Here is a 14958-nt window from a genome sequence, read left to right on the forward strand (position 1 = left end):
ATAGATCTGTTATTAAACATGGGAATGATGAGCAGCATAATGTAGTACCTGTATTTCTCAAAACAGATCAAAGACTAGAGTGAGCAAGAGGAGCTCCACTTGGACCATCTGTCCATTTCCACAATAATGTCCAGCTGGTTTTATGGAGTTGAATTCCCTGTCAGTTGAATGGGCAGCAGATTGATGACAACTTGATGATGATGGTGGAGTTGGCAGCTGTAATTATTATTGTCAACAGGGAAGTGTTCATCACTCTGATAATATAATTATTGGTTAGAAATTCCAGCCCCTCGTCCTCACGATGGGAACTGGTCAGTGTGAGCTGTAGTCATGTGCAGTCCGTGTCAACAGGGCGCACTAGGACATATTTAGACACTGGTAGGGACAGGTAAACATTGTACCTATTAATTTTCTAGACAATTTGGGAAAGCAATAGAAAAGACACAGAGAATGTTAATTTTATATAGTTAAAATCATTGAATTTAATGAGGGACATTTTGTAAAAATTGTATAACACACCTGTGAGGCCTCATTTAAAATTGCGTCCAGTTTCGTTTAGACTATGGTCATTTTGTACAATGTTGAAGATACAAACAGATTAATGCTCTGCAATTAGTCCGGAGAAGAGTAAGCAGATAGAGCCTTGGGCTCAAAAGAAATGTCTAATACTGAGAGTTCAAAGAACTGAACCTGTCCAATTTTATAAGAGGGTCTGATTTGAGATTATAGAATCCTAAAGACACTGGGGCACTCAACCGAGTCGCCAGAATCACTATGAAAAGTGATATACACTGTGAAGGACATGTGTTAAAACTACAGAGAAGTGCTGAGAACAGGAGGCCCTTCTTTACACAAAAGGCTGTTAGAGTCAGGAACAAGCAGCCTAGCCATGTGGGTGATACTGACACACTGGTGTCTTTCAGGAAAAACACAGCCTGAGATCCTTGGATCAGTTGGTTAGTAACTACCAAACTGTCCAGAAAGGCTCAATGACGTCCATCAGTGACTGGTTAAGCTGTCTGAATCTGGCACACTACTTATATTACTGGATTTCAAATTATCACATTCTGGTTGTACTGAATTCCTGTTGGCTTTACAAGATCTATGATTTAAATTGAACTATAGAAGGATTTAATATGTGATTTAATTGAAAATATGATCTGAACTTGTGAAGGACCAGAATAGAAAGGGATGAGTAGATCCCAGGTAAAATGTATTACTGATTCATCACTCAGATGTGCAGTATCACCAGCAACATGACCAATGTGTGACTTCAGCTGACCAGCTCTGCCTCTCCAGTAGAAACGTAACTCCAGGCTCTCTGAGCTGTTCCAGTTCGAAAAATCAGCAGAAACACCCTGGAGCTCAGGCTCATGTTCACACACTGGGACAGTGTGCTGCCCCCTATAGGCTGTTTCCTTCAGGCCATGAAGAGGGAAAGGGGCTGTGAGGGCTGAGCAGCAGAGAGACACATCTTAATCTTGCAGAACGAGAGAGATTCTACAAATTCAAAACAGAATAAGCTTCTTATGTATACCGTGCCGTGCCAAAACAATCTCTTCGTTTTCCAAAGGGCTACTCATTCCACTTTCCATATTCTGTTTTCCACTGAAAATCATCACATCTCCAGAACCCAGTGAAGCACATTCTGTACTCTAGCTCACTGTGTTACTCACTTTCTCTGTTTTTCATGAGTTCCCTGTCGGTATCATTCTTTTTTTGTTAGTGAGCTCAGCTTCTGTCAGTTCAAGGTCAGGAGTTTGTGTCTGTGCTGTTCACAGGGTCAAGCTGGAGAGACCAGAGTCATCAGTGCCCAGATGTGTGTCCATGAAGAGTGACGGGTCAATGAATCCACCAATAGAGTTCAGAGGTGGAGGCTTTGCCTCTGACCCAAGGTGAGGTCACTATTGTCTATTGAGTGTATCTTATCTGTTGGTCATGAGATAAGATTGTGTGAACTGGATCACGTCTCACTTTCAATACTTTTATTTTCTGTGAAAAGTTAAGACGAATAAAGACTAGACAGCTGAAAACAAAAACAAAATTCTGCAACTAGTATTTTCTACTGCCTAAAGGATGAAAGACTGTGTATCCACTCCAGACACAATCACGGAAACACGGGAAGGAACAGTGAGCTGTAATTGATCATGGGAGTGATGAGCAGCAGAATATAGAACATGAATTTCTCAAAACGGATCAAACAGTGGAGTGGGGGAGAGGAGCTCCAAAAGACACTTTGTCATTTACACAAAAATGTGATCCTTGTTTTATGGAGTTGAGCTCCATGTCAGTCGTCTAGGCATCAGATTGATGACAACTTGATGATGATGGTGGATTTGGCAGCTGTAATTATTATTGTCAATAGGGGTGTGTCCATTATTCTGATATAGTAATTATGGATTTAGAAAGTCCAGCCCCTCGTCCTCACAGTGGATCCTGGTCAGTGCAGTCTGAGTCAACAGGGTGGCATGCACTAGGAGACACACTGGTAGAAGTAGAAAAACACTTGATTCCTGCGTAACATAGAACAATATAATTTGTTGCTAGACGATTTGGGAAAACAAAAAAGACACACAGAATGTGAGGATACAGTATACAGTTAAGAGAATAGAATTTATTGAAGGACATTTTGTTAAAGTTGTACAACACACAGTGAGGCCTCATTTACAACTGTGTAACTGTTGTTTAGACCTTGGTTATTGTGTATAATGTTTTGGGGACAAACAGATTAGTGCTCTGCAGTTAGTCCAGAGGAGAGTAACCAGATACAGCCTTGGGCTCAAAAAGAGATCAAGCACTGGATGAAGCACGAATGTTTAACTCTGAGGGCTAAAAGAACTGTAGCCGTGCAATCTTGTAAGAGTGTTATTGACTATTCAGCTGAATAAGGTTAGGAGTTTGTGCCTGTGCTGTTCACAGAGTCAAGCTGGATAGACCAGGGTCACCAATGTCCAGCTGTGTGTCCATAAAGAGTGACGGTTCAATGAATCCACCAATAGAGTTCAGAGAAGGACCCATCGCCTCTGACCGCAGGTGAGGTCACTGTTGTCCATTGAGTGTATCTGTCTGCTGGTCATATGATTGTGTGAACTGGATTATCTCCCACTTTCTTAATTTTAATGTGAAAACTTTAAGACAAAGACTTGACTGCTGAAAAAATGCTGAAAATAAAAACAAAATTCTACAGCTAATATTTTCTCATGATTACGGGATGAAACAGTGAGTATCCAGTGCAGACATGACCACAGACACACAGGGTGTGAGTAACATAGATCTGTTATTAAACATGGGAATGATGAGCAGCATAATGTAGTACCTGTATTTCTCAAAACAGATCAAAGACTAGAGTGAGCAAGAGGAGCTCCACTTGGACCATCTGTCCATTTCCACAATAATGTCCAGCTGGTTTTATGGAGTTGAATTCCCTGTCAGTTGAATGGGCAGCAGATTGATGACAACTTGATGATGATGGTGGAGTTGGCAGCTGTAATTATTATTGTCAACAAGGAAGTGTTCATCACTCTGATAATATAATTATTGGTTAGAAATTCCAGCCCCTCGTCCTCACGGTGGGAACTGGTCAGTGTGAGCTGCAGTCATGTGCAGTCCGTGTCAACAGGGCGCACTAGGACGTATTTAGACACTGGTAGGGACAGGTAAACATTGTACCTATTATTTTTCTAGACAATTTGGGAAAGCAATAGAAAAGACACAGAGAATGTTAATTTTATATAGTTAAAATCATTGAATTTAATAAAGGTCATTTTGTTAAAATTGTATAACACACCTGTGAGGCCTCATTTAAAATTGTCTCCAGTTTCGTTTAGACTATGGTCATTGTGTACAATGTTGAAGATACAAACAGATTAATGGTCTGCAATTAGTCCGGAGAAGAGTAAGCAGATAGAGCCTTGGGCTCAAAAGAAATGTCTAATACTGAGGGTTCAAAGAACTGAACCTGTCAGATTTTATAAGAGGGTCTGATTCGAGATTATAGAATCCTAAAGACACTGGGGCACTCAACCGAGTCACCAGAATCACTATGAAAAGTGGTATACACTGTGAAGGACATGTGTTGAAACTACAGAGAAGTGCTGAGAACAGGAGGCCCTTCTTTACACAAAAGGTTGTTAGAGTCAGGAACAAGCAGCCTAGCCATGTGGGTGATACTGACACACTGGTGTCTTTCAGGAAAAACACAGCCTGAGATCCTTGGATCAGTTGGTTAGTAACTACCAAACTGTCCAGAAATGCTCAATGACGTCCATCAGTGACTGGTTAAGCTGTCTGAATCTGGCACACTACTTGGATTACTGGATTTCAAATGATCGCATTCTGGTTGTACTGAATTCCTGTTGGTTTTACAAGATCTATTATTTAAATTGGACTATAGAAGGATTTAATATGTGATTTAATTGAATATATGATCTGAACTTGTGAAGGACCAGAGTAGAAAGGGATGAGTAGATCCCAGGTAAAATGTATCACTGATTTATCACTCAGATGTGCAGTATCACCAGCAACATGACCAATGTGTGACTTCAGCTGACCAGCTCTGCCTCTCCAGTAGAAACGTGACTCCAGGCTCTCTGAGCTGCTCCAGTTCGAAAAATCAGCAGAAACACCCTGGAGCTCAGGCTCATGTTCACACACTGGGACAATGTGCTGCCCCCTATAGGCTGTTTCCTTCAGGCCATGAAGAGGGAAAGGGGCTGTGAGGGCTGAGCAGCAGAGAGACACATCTTAATCTTGCAGAATGAGAGAGATTCTACAAATTCAAAACAGAATAAGCTTCTTATGTATACCGTTCCGTGCCAAAACAATCTCTTCATTTTACAAAGGGCTACTCATTCCACTTTCCACATTCTGTTTTCCACTGAAAATCATCACATCTCCAGAACCCAGTGAAGCACATTCTGTACTCTAGCTCACTGTGTTACTCACTTTCTCTGTTTTTCATGAGTTCCCTGTCGGTATCATTCTTTTTTTGTTAGTGAGCTCAGCTTCTGTCAGTTCAAGGTCAGGAGTTTGTGTCTGTGCTGTTCACAGGGTCAAGCTGGAGAGACCAGAGTCATCAGTGCCCAGCTGTTTGTCCATGAAGAGTGACGGGTCAATGAATCCACCAATAGAGTTCAGAGGTGGAGGCTTTGCCTCTGACCCAAGGTGAGGTCACTATTGTGTAACTAGTATTTTCTACTGACTAAAGGATGAAAGACTGTGTATCCACTCCAGACACGATCACGGAAACACAGGGGAAGGAACAGTGAGCTGTAATTGATCATGGGAGTGATGAGCAGCAGAATATAGAACATGAATTTCTCAAAACAGATCAAACAGTAGAGTGGGGGAGAGGAGCTCCAATAGACACTTTGTCATTTACACAAAAATGTGATCCTTGTTTTATGGAGTTGAGCTCCATGTCAGTTGTCTAGGCATCAGATTGATGACAACTTGATGATGATGGTGGATTTGGCAGCTGTAATTATTATTGTCAATAGGGGTGTGTCCATTATTCTGATATAGTAATTATGGATTTAGAAAGTCCAGCCCCTCGTCCTCACAGTGGATCCTGGTCAGTGCAGTCTGAGTCAACAGGGTGGCGTGCACTAGGAGACAGACACTGGTAGAAGTAGATAACACTTGATTCCCTCGTAACATAGAACAATATAATTTGTTGCTAGACGATTTGGGAAAACAAAAAAGACATGCAGAATGTGAGGATATAGTATACAGTTAAAAGAATAGAATTTATTGAAAGACATTTTGTTAAAGTTGTACAACAGACGGTGAGGCCTCATTTACACTATGTACACTGTTGTTTTGGACCTTAGTTATTGTGTATAAAGTTTTGGTTACAAACAGATTACTGCTCAGCAATTAGTCCAGAGGAGAGTAACTAGATACAGCCTTGGGCTCAAAAAGAGATCAAGCACTGGATCAAGCACAAATGTTTAACTCTGATGGCTGAAAGAACTGTACCTGTGCAATCCGGAAAGAGTGTTATTGACTATTCAGCTGAATAAGGTTAGGTGTCTGTGCCTGTGCTGTTCACAGAGTCAAGCTGGATAGACCAGGGTCACCAGTGTCTAGCTGTGTGTCCATAAAGAGTGACAGCTCAATGAATCCACCAATAGAGTTCAGAGAAGGACCCATCGCCCCTGACCCCAGGTGAGGTCATGCAGACACATGAGAAACACACACAGGTTGTGGGTAACAGAGGGCTGTAGCACAGGAGTGATTAAGCAGCAGAATAAAGGATCCGGATTACTCAAAAGATATCTGGCTCTTGAAGTTGTCTTCACATCATGTGTGACAGAGGCCGAGAGCTGCAGATCCAGCTCCCAGCTGTGTGTCCATGAAGACTGACCGTTCAACAGATCAACCACCAGAGTGTGGAAGAGGAGCTCCATTAGGACACTCTGTCCATTTACACCATAATGTGAACCTGTTTTATTGGGCTGAATTCCCTGTCAGTTGTATTGGCAACAGATTGATGACAACCTGATGATGGTGGTGGTGGTGGCAGCTGTAATTATTATTGTCAGTTGGGGTGTGTCACATTGTTATTGTACTTATTGGATTACAAAGTTCAGCCCCTTGTCAGTGGCTAGTTAGGGAGTCCATTAGGCATGTGGGCTCAGAGCCAACAGGCTGAAGTATAGAAATTATTCAATCCTGGAGTGTCTTTTGGTACCATAATGGCCTGTTAAGACTCCTGCACACTCAGCACACAGTGCTCTGGCCAAATCAAGACAGTGCAGGAGGAAGAAATGAACAACCTGGGATATCTCAGTGTCTGTACTGGTAAATGAAGGCTACAGCAGAATGAGACCTCAAATCATAATGGGCTCCATGCCACTGGATTAAGGTCTCATTCAGTCAAGATGTGTGCAGGCTGGTCTGCAGTGGTTTCTCCACAGTAAAACATCACACACAGGCATCTCCCATCCCCAGCATGTATTCGAGGGCATGTGGAGACCAGATAATTGCCACAGGAGCAGGACAGTGATATCTGGGAGCTCCTGGTCATGAATTGCCATGAAGGCAGCTGGTACAAGAGGGCTGTCAGACACTGTGTATTGTGCAGGTTCACTTCAGCAGCTCTATCTGAGAATGCGCAGCACTGTTCAGGATCAGCTGTTGTTTCATCGCTTCAGACTGGACAGCTGTGTCCAGAGAGTCTGAATCCAGGAGAAGCTGGAAACTCTAAATAATAAAAAATAGCTGAACTTGTTAGTTTTCCATATTTAAATGATCTGGTGCTGTTGTTTTAAAGAAATTGATATAACATTAAATTTTAAATTAAAATAGAATTAAAAAAATAAAATTTGACATTTTTAAAGATTCACAGAAGTAAACATAATTTCAGAGGCAAAACCATATATATTTCTGAGAGGACAGTTCAGTAACAGCAACAGTACGACTTTTTTTAACTTGAGGGTGTGTGTCATCTTGTCCTGAGTTCTTTATGCCTTGCCTGTCTTGAACTCTGTATTTCCTCTCTTTCCTCTCCTGGCATGAATTCTTGTGCCTGTATTTTGTTTGTGTAAGGAGTAGTATAGAGGGATTCAGCATGACTTTTGTGACTCTCTGTCTCTGAGTTAAAGGCACAATGTGAAGAATCCTCATTATTTTGTTTGTCCACAGATCTGCTGGGCATGGAAATGTGTTCTGTGATTTCTGCACTGACAAGAAGATACGAGCTGTGAAATACTGCCATGTCTGCCCAGCATCTTATTGTGAGACACATGTTCGACAGCACTACACAGTCCCAGCCCTGCAGAAACACAGACTGGTGGACATCAGTGGAGACCAGGAGCCCAGTCTGTGTCAGCAGCACCACAGAGCTCTTGAGCTGTTCTGTAAGACTGATCAGACTCTCATCTGCAGTCTGTGTTCAGTGCAGGAACACAGGGGCCATGACACCTTCTTTATGTCAGAACAGGTAATGACACAGGTAAGAGACTTCAGTCACACTCTCTAAAATCAGACCAGTGCTGAATATTGACACTCTCTTCACCAGCTGATTCACAGTGAACCTGTAAGGGTTGAATGACTCTGTGTGTCTCTGTGCTGTGCCATCTGTTCCCTGTGCTCACAGACAGAGATCTGTAGTGATCTGTGTGGCTGAATTAATACACACTCATCACTGAGGGCAGCTCATTGACTGTGTGCTATATTATTTCACATGTACTATACAGTGTAATACATTAGTGACCACAACTCAGTATCTCAGTACAGAAACACTGAAGGATGGTCATTTATTCTTACTGTGGAACTGTAATCACTATAGGTGCTGTTATTGTGTTTCTATGAAAACTTCAGGTCTCTTGATTCCTCTAAAATCTGCCAATTCTCTACTCTGTATGTTCAGGATGTGAGGAGGGCTGTGACAGGTGAACCTGAGGATTTCTGTACAGGAGGATTCCAGATTGACCAAACAGGTTAGTGTATGAGAGTGTCTCTCAGGAGAAGAACAGACCAGGTCAGTGTGTACTTATGAGTGTGCTTTGGCAACTGGAATCACTTAAACATAATAATTTAAAGTCTTACACATGGATTCTAAATATACAGTAAACACTTTGTTGATACAACACTAAAACATACATAACAAACTAACAAGAGTAAAGGAATATATTTGTGAATCAATCTGTTGTAATATGAATTGTTGATCCTTCACTCAGGGATTAAAGATGAGCAAATAACTATTATTATTGTCTATAGCTAAGGTTATTTGAATCTCATATATCAGTATCATATATATATTGTAACGGATTTGGGTTCTCTGGGCATGTGCCCTCGCTGCTCCCACCTCAGGTTGGCCCTCCACCACTGTGGCTCGAACCCAGTTCTCCAGCATCACGCAACAGGGAAGTTGCTGGCTGAGCCTGGGCAGCCAAGCTCCCTGTTGTGCACAGGGGAGTATTTGTTAAAATATCATATATCAGTGGTTAAATCACATTCATATTCCCAAAGACAAGAAAATATGCATGTACTATCCTGAACTGTGTCCAAAATAATAGTTAAACTTGAGAATTGTAATGTTAATATACTGTAGAAGTTTTGTACTCAAAGATCAAGGAACTTGTGGCCATGGATGAATTTGAACTTCCTGCCGATGTCAGAGCTGAGCAAAGTATTTGCTGTAGTTTCTCCAGTTGCTTTCTCTGTGCTGGGAGTGTCCTGGTGGAGAGAAAGGAGGAGAGAGAGCTTTGCCTCACATTGCTGAGAACAGCTATGCAGGGAATTTAGCATCTTACTGAACTTCAGTCTCTAAAACAGCCTGTGCACAGTCATCTGCTTGGATCACGCAAAGTGAGATCATAGAAGACAAGGTTAGTCTGAAGTGTAGCTTTTTACTGAATATGCTTCGATATTCATAATGATGACAAAAGAAGAACCTAAAAGGCAAAACATAACAATTGGTTTATGAAAAACAGTACTGTTGCACTCTCTCAGCCTGAAGTCTTTGAACAAATCCTGACTCAGACTGTTGCAGTCACATTGTTGGAAAAGTCAGATTGCCAGGCTAGCTGGATAGAGAAGCCAGTGAGCAAACCAATGAAATGAGTTGTGTGCAACCTTATAACCTTATAAATTGTGTGCACCAATCACAGTTGGTGATTGACTGGGATGTCAGTAGATATATATATCTTGATTCCCTCTAGGTCCCCCCTCCAGTTTGGAATGTTAGTGAAGTCTGACCCATTGTCTTGGTGAAAGCAAAAGGTAGATTTTTAGAAATCTTTAATAAAAGCTTTAAAATCTCTAATAACTATTAATTCTATAATAGCCCTGTTACGATCGCACCAATATGGTATCTCTCAGCTAGCATTCGCCCTGGGAAACTTACTTTCTCATGAGGGCTCATGATTTTCCAGGACCAGCTGCACAAGCCTTACTTTCCTTCACTGATCTGTATTAAGTATTAATTAACAATTCATTACTCAGTTATTCTTTCCCTATTTAATGCTGAGGCACTGCTTTTACAGTGGTTTGTCATTGTTCATTTCACCCCCTTAACTCCCTTTCTGTGCACTAGTGCTTTTTGTTCTCAGCTTCATTTGTATTCATTTCACCTGTCCTGTCTGCACTCTGTTCTGTTCTCTAGCTCCCTGGGCAGATGCCTCAGCAGCTTCTGGATTTCTAAGCATGTTTGCACCCCTGTCTTTGATTCTCGACACCAAGATTTCACTCTGAAGTTGAATCATTGTTTTCCCTTGGAGGTCAGCACCACAAATCCATCCCAAGACCGAGATATCCAAGTGTCCTCCTTTTTTGGGAGCTCAACAATGGATTCCTCTCTGATGCAGAGGCTGCCCAATTATTGTCTACAGGCTGATTTGCCAGGGCTGAGATCACTGGGCTGGACACTAACCACCCTCACCTTTCATCGCTGAATCAGTCTGTTCTGACTCCAGTTCCAGTTTGATTCAGCTCCTCTCAAAGATTTTCTCTGCCCTGCAGCACTCAGTTCCTGACTGCATGGCATCTCCTGGCCCCCACCCTGGAGCCTTGGACTCTTCTCTGCTGGCCTCCTTTCCTTGCGGTTCTGAACCGCTTCCAGGAGGCATCTTCTGTTGTCCAGGACATCAGGGCCTCTCCCCGTGCAGCCTCATCATGTTTTATTCCCTAAGAGCCTTGCTCTGGCACTTTAGGTTTTTCTTTTCTCTGTCCTATTTCCTGCCACCTTTCTGGCTCTTTTTCTTCTTCACCCTTTTCTCTCAGGCTGTCGGGGTACTTTTTTCTTCCCAGTCTCCTTCCTGCCGGGCATCCTGTGTCCGCTCTGTCTGGAGAGCTTTTCCCTATTAGCCTGGCCTCCCTGTGGATTCCTGTTCCCGAGCTCTGACTGAGACTGCATCTTGCAGTTGTGTTGTCCCAGGGCTCATCACAACTGCCAAATTGTAAAGATATACTAAGAATATACCTGAGTGTTAACACAATTAGAGACACCTGACCAATCAGAAAAACCCCAGACTAAGTATTGAACTGCTATAAAACACCTATACAGAGCAATAAGAGAGATAGACCTTCCTTCTGCACTAAAGAGAATGACCTCCAATCTCTAATAATAACTATAACAATATTTTTATTTTATTATAGCATATTTCATTCCAATTAATCTCAATGTACTTCACAAAAAGAAAAGCTTAAAAAAGAAGTCAGGAAACTTAATATCTAAGAAGGAAAAAGATAGGAAATTAGTAATAGTAAAGTTGATAGGCTTGTTGGTAAAGAAGGGTTTTAAGATCTATTTTAAAGCTTTCTGTGGAAATTGCTTGTCTGAGATGATGCTTTGCTAGAACAAGGATGATATGATCTGATTTCCTTGCTCTGGTCAGTACCAGTGAGTTAGTGAGAACTTATGTGAAACTGTAGCTGAGTAGCTGCTGCCTTCTTGAGGGAATGGGAATCTGTGAATCGAACCTGTCTCCCTGTTCTAAAAATATATCTTCTGACCTGGCGAGACTGCTTTTAACCAAGGGATTCTCTATATAGGAAATCAGAGTTTCCTAAAAACAACAGAATGGCAAACTCTCTGAATAAGGTTCAAATAACTTGAATCTGATCTTTACGGGTGACAGTGATCTGGAGAAGCATGTCACACCACTGGTGTCAGTACCACTACAACTCGGAAAGCACCTCAGTTTCTTCAAAGCATCTGAGATCTGCATGAATATTTTCATTAGATAGATGTTAACCACTGTCTCTAAATTCTTAGACACCTCAAACCAGCTCCTTCAAACAGCTGTATCAATATACTACATTGCATACTACATTTATACATTTCATTACTCTACATTGTACGGTTCAGTAATGAAACAGAAAATAAACAGTAATTAATAAAATCAAATCATTAAGGTGTTTCCCTGATATAACTACATTACAGGATATTCAACAAAAAAGCTGAAGATGATGTGCAGAGGATAACGTTGAGCCTTATGTAACAAAGGAAAAGGATGTACCTGTATCAGGTCCACTCATAGTCTGCTTTTTTCAGGACTAAAACAGTCCATTTCTTTCAGGGTCTCCCAGTGCAGTATGTTTTGACTCTTTAAATTGTCACCTGCTGAACACTGTGCTGAAGGGAAAAAATGGTCAATTTAAAATCACTTAAAATTGCATTTAAAACCTAAGGAGTCTGTGACAGATTTCCCTTTGATGGTAGCTGAATATTAGGGAATTGCTCACATTAACTCCTGACTTGACTTGACTGGATCTTTTGCATTGCATGTGGACCTATATCATTGTATTTAACCATTTTAACTGTATGGCTTTCTCGTACTTTATGAAAAAAGTAGTGAAATGAGACCTCAACTCTGCCATTTTGGCTGGTTTCCCCATTCTGTCTTGTTTTTTACTGGCAGGCTGATACAGAAACACTGTATCAGCTCAGGGTCTGACTCTCCTGAGCCGACAAGGACCGTTCACTCCCTGAATACTCACATAGTTAAACCTGGCTTCACACAGGAGACACCAGTCCCCTAATAACCTCCTGCTGATTGAACACTCATTCTCCCCGGGTATTTAGAGTATCTATACATCTCCCTCTGGTATCCTAATAGATGCTTAGGTGCCCAGATCCAGGTGCCCTGTTACAGAGCTAAAAAAAAGCTCCAAGATTTCAATTTTACTTCATTACTGTTTCCTTGTTGTGGTAGTGCTGAAAAAAAATGTATTGTAACCTCCAGTACAATATCCATTTCTTTTTTCACATATCCTCTGGTCTTTCTAATATCTTTTTTACCTGTGCTTGTTGCAGGTCATTATACTCTGCTAGTGTAAGATAAACTAGCTGCTGCTCCTGCAAGAGCCCCACTCTGACAGCTGTTGAACCTCAGTTAACTGGTCCCAGCTGCTGGAGCACATGTGTTCTTGTGGAGCTCTGAGACCTTGATCATGTAAACTCCACTGCTGCTTCAGCTGGGCTTCTTGAACCAGATCTTGCTGTGGTACTTTCCCTTTAGTCTTCTAACCTTTAGAAATCCTCATTAAATTGAGCTCAGTGCACACTGGGGTCCAGATGCTCTACTTTGTTGTTGCAACTGGTTCCCTATTTGAATTTCTACCCATCTTCTTCTTCCTCCAACAGCAAAGGCTCATGCTGCTTATAAAGCCATGATGAAGCCTGCCCTACACAAGAGTGGTATGCAAAATCCTACAGTACATATGATTTTTTTCCCTCATGACACCAGAGCACCGCCTTAGATAATATAGTATAGATTAAAGATTATAGTATAGACATTGTAATAACCTTACAATGTGAGTTAACAATTGTGGCACTACACACGAGGGGTGTGTTCAGTGTGAAAAAAGTACAAAAGGAAAAAGTCTCCTTTGTAATCACAGCTGCACTGATGAAAGATGGGTGGCAGCTGTGAGAACTCTTTAAAGGCACACTGAGCACCTCCCCGAAAAGGATAAACAGGGTGAGGATTTGTGCACCGGCAATCCCAGAAGGGATTTTAATCGAGTGTGAGTCTGTTTCTTTTTCTTTTATCCTGTCCCGTTCTGTCTCTATACTGGGGCAGACATATAATTTTTCCACAATTTAAATTTTTATTTTTGGCCTTGCGCTCGCTCCCTTCCTGTTCTCCCAGACTGGACCCTGTTAAACAGGGTAAATCCAGTCTGGTCCCCGCTGCCAAGCGGGGTCTTTTTCCAGGCTAGATCCCGGTTAGACAGGGCAAGTCCAGCCTGGGGGCCACTCTACACGACGGTGCTGCGCTGCTTCACATAACGGCGCATTTTCTCACTAACCTCACAGACGGGGCGCCGACTCACTCATTCACCGCGGCTCCTTCCACTGCTGCATAGTTACACAAAATACATAACAAATTAAGCCAAGAATAATTAGAATGCTTATACGATGTATTATATAACCACCAACATAGCAGCTACTTATTTTTTCAATGTGAAAGTGCTAAGACTTAACCTGTGTTGTAATACTGTACACTCCCAACATATAACATAACAACATATAATATAGTCTACAATCAGTAAAATAAACACTAATGTGCTAATGCTTTTGTCCACTATTTGATGAAAGCAGCAAAAAATTATATTAGTGTCACTGTACTGTATGATTAGCTTAGGAAAGTACTAATGGGTGAACATTATTTTTTATTATTAAAATATAATCAACCTAATGTTAGACACAATGATTCATTAAAGATTCACTGTGCCTCCTGGCAGTTTTACAGAGTAGTGCAGTCCTGTATTTTTACATATTATTTGAAAAGAAAAAGATGCACAAAATTGTAATGTAAAAATATTAAAACAAGGTAAAGATACTACATAGGTTTAAAAATAAAAGTTTGGAATATCAATGGTGCACTATACTGGCAGGTCAATTGCTTATTATTAGTGTTTGTTTCATATACTTCAGTGAATCAGTGTACTTAAGACGTGTGAAATACAGAGCTTGTACTGTATATTTAGGATAAAAAAACAAGAAAAGATGTCATAAGGTTGATTGCAATTCTTAAAAATAAGTTAAAAGATAGGGAAAACAAATACATGAAGTATAATCTATATATGATTTTGTGTTGGGAAAAAAAAGCATTGTGATTTAACGGAAAGTAACAAAAATGGTCGCCTTTCTCCTATTAGTCTGTTAAACCAAGGGTTTACTTTGTTCACTCAGATAGCCCTTGTTTCTTGAATTTCATTACAGTTCATTATATTTCTCCTACAGTATATGTTACTGTTTTGTTACTTTATTTGTTAATAAATTTGTTAATCAAATAGATCTGATTCTGAAGGTGATTGGGTACACGTGAGCTAATTTAGAATCGCTGCTACAAGAGGTGGGCTCTTATCCAACCAAGCTATTTCAGATTCTAGATCTACTATTAATTTGCTAAAAAAGTTGTAGAATATTATTCACTTGGATATTGAGGGGTAGGGTGTTTGGTCTCTACTCTAAGGCAACTAAGGGTGACAATTTTGAAAGGG

At 41.0% G+C, this 14958-nt stretch overlaps 1 protein-coding gene across 1 annotated transcript in view; it reads left to right on the forward strand.

Annotated features, from left to right (window-relative positions):
* Positions 1 to 14958, forward strand: part of LOC107076301 (protein NLRC3-like) — a 369350-nt gene that overhangs the window by 12542 nt on the left and 341850 nt on the right. The window contains exons 8-13 of the mRNA XM_069180176.1: positions 1782 to 1895; positions 2920 to 3033; positions 5050 to 5163; positions 6055 to 6168; positions 7648 to 7945; positions 8375 to 8444. Of these exons, the coding sequence (XP_069036277.1) occupies positions 1782 to 1895; positions 2920 to 3033; positions 5050 to 5163; positions 6055 to 6168; positions 7648 to 7945; positions 8375 to 8444 (824 nt within the window). The remainder of the gene's footprint in view (positions 1 to 1781; positions 1896 to 2919; positions 3034 to 5049; positions 5164 to 6054; positions 6169 to 7647; positions 7946 to 8374; positions 8445 to 14958) is intronic.

Source organism: Lepisosteus oculatus, chromosome 18 (genome assembly GCF_040954835.1).
Source record: "Lepisosteus oculatus isolate fLepOcu1 chromosome 18, fLepOcu1.hap2, whole genome shotgun sequence".
Lineage (NCBI taxonomy): Eukaryota > Metazoa > Chordata > Actinopteri > Semionotiformes > Lepisosteidae > Lepisosteus > Lepisosteus oculatus.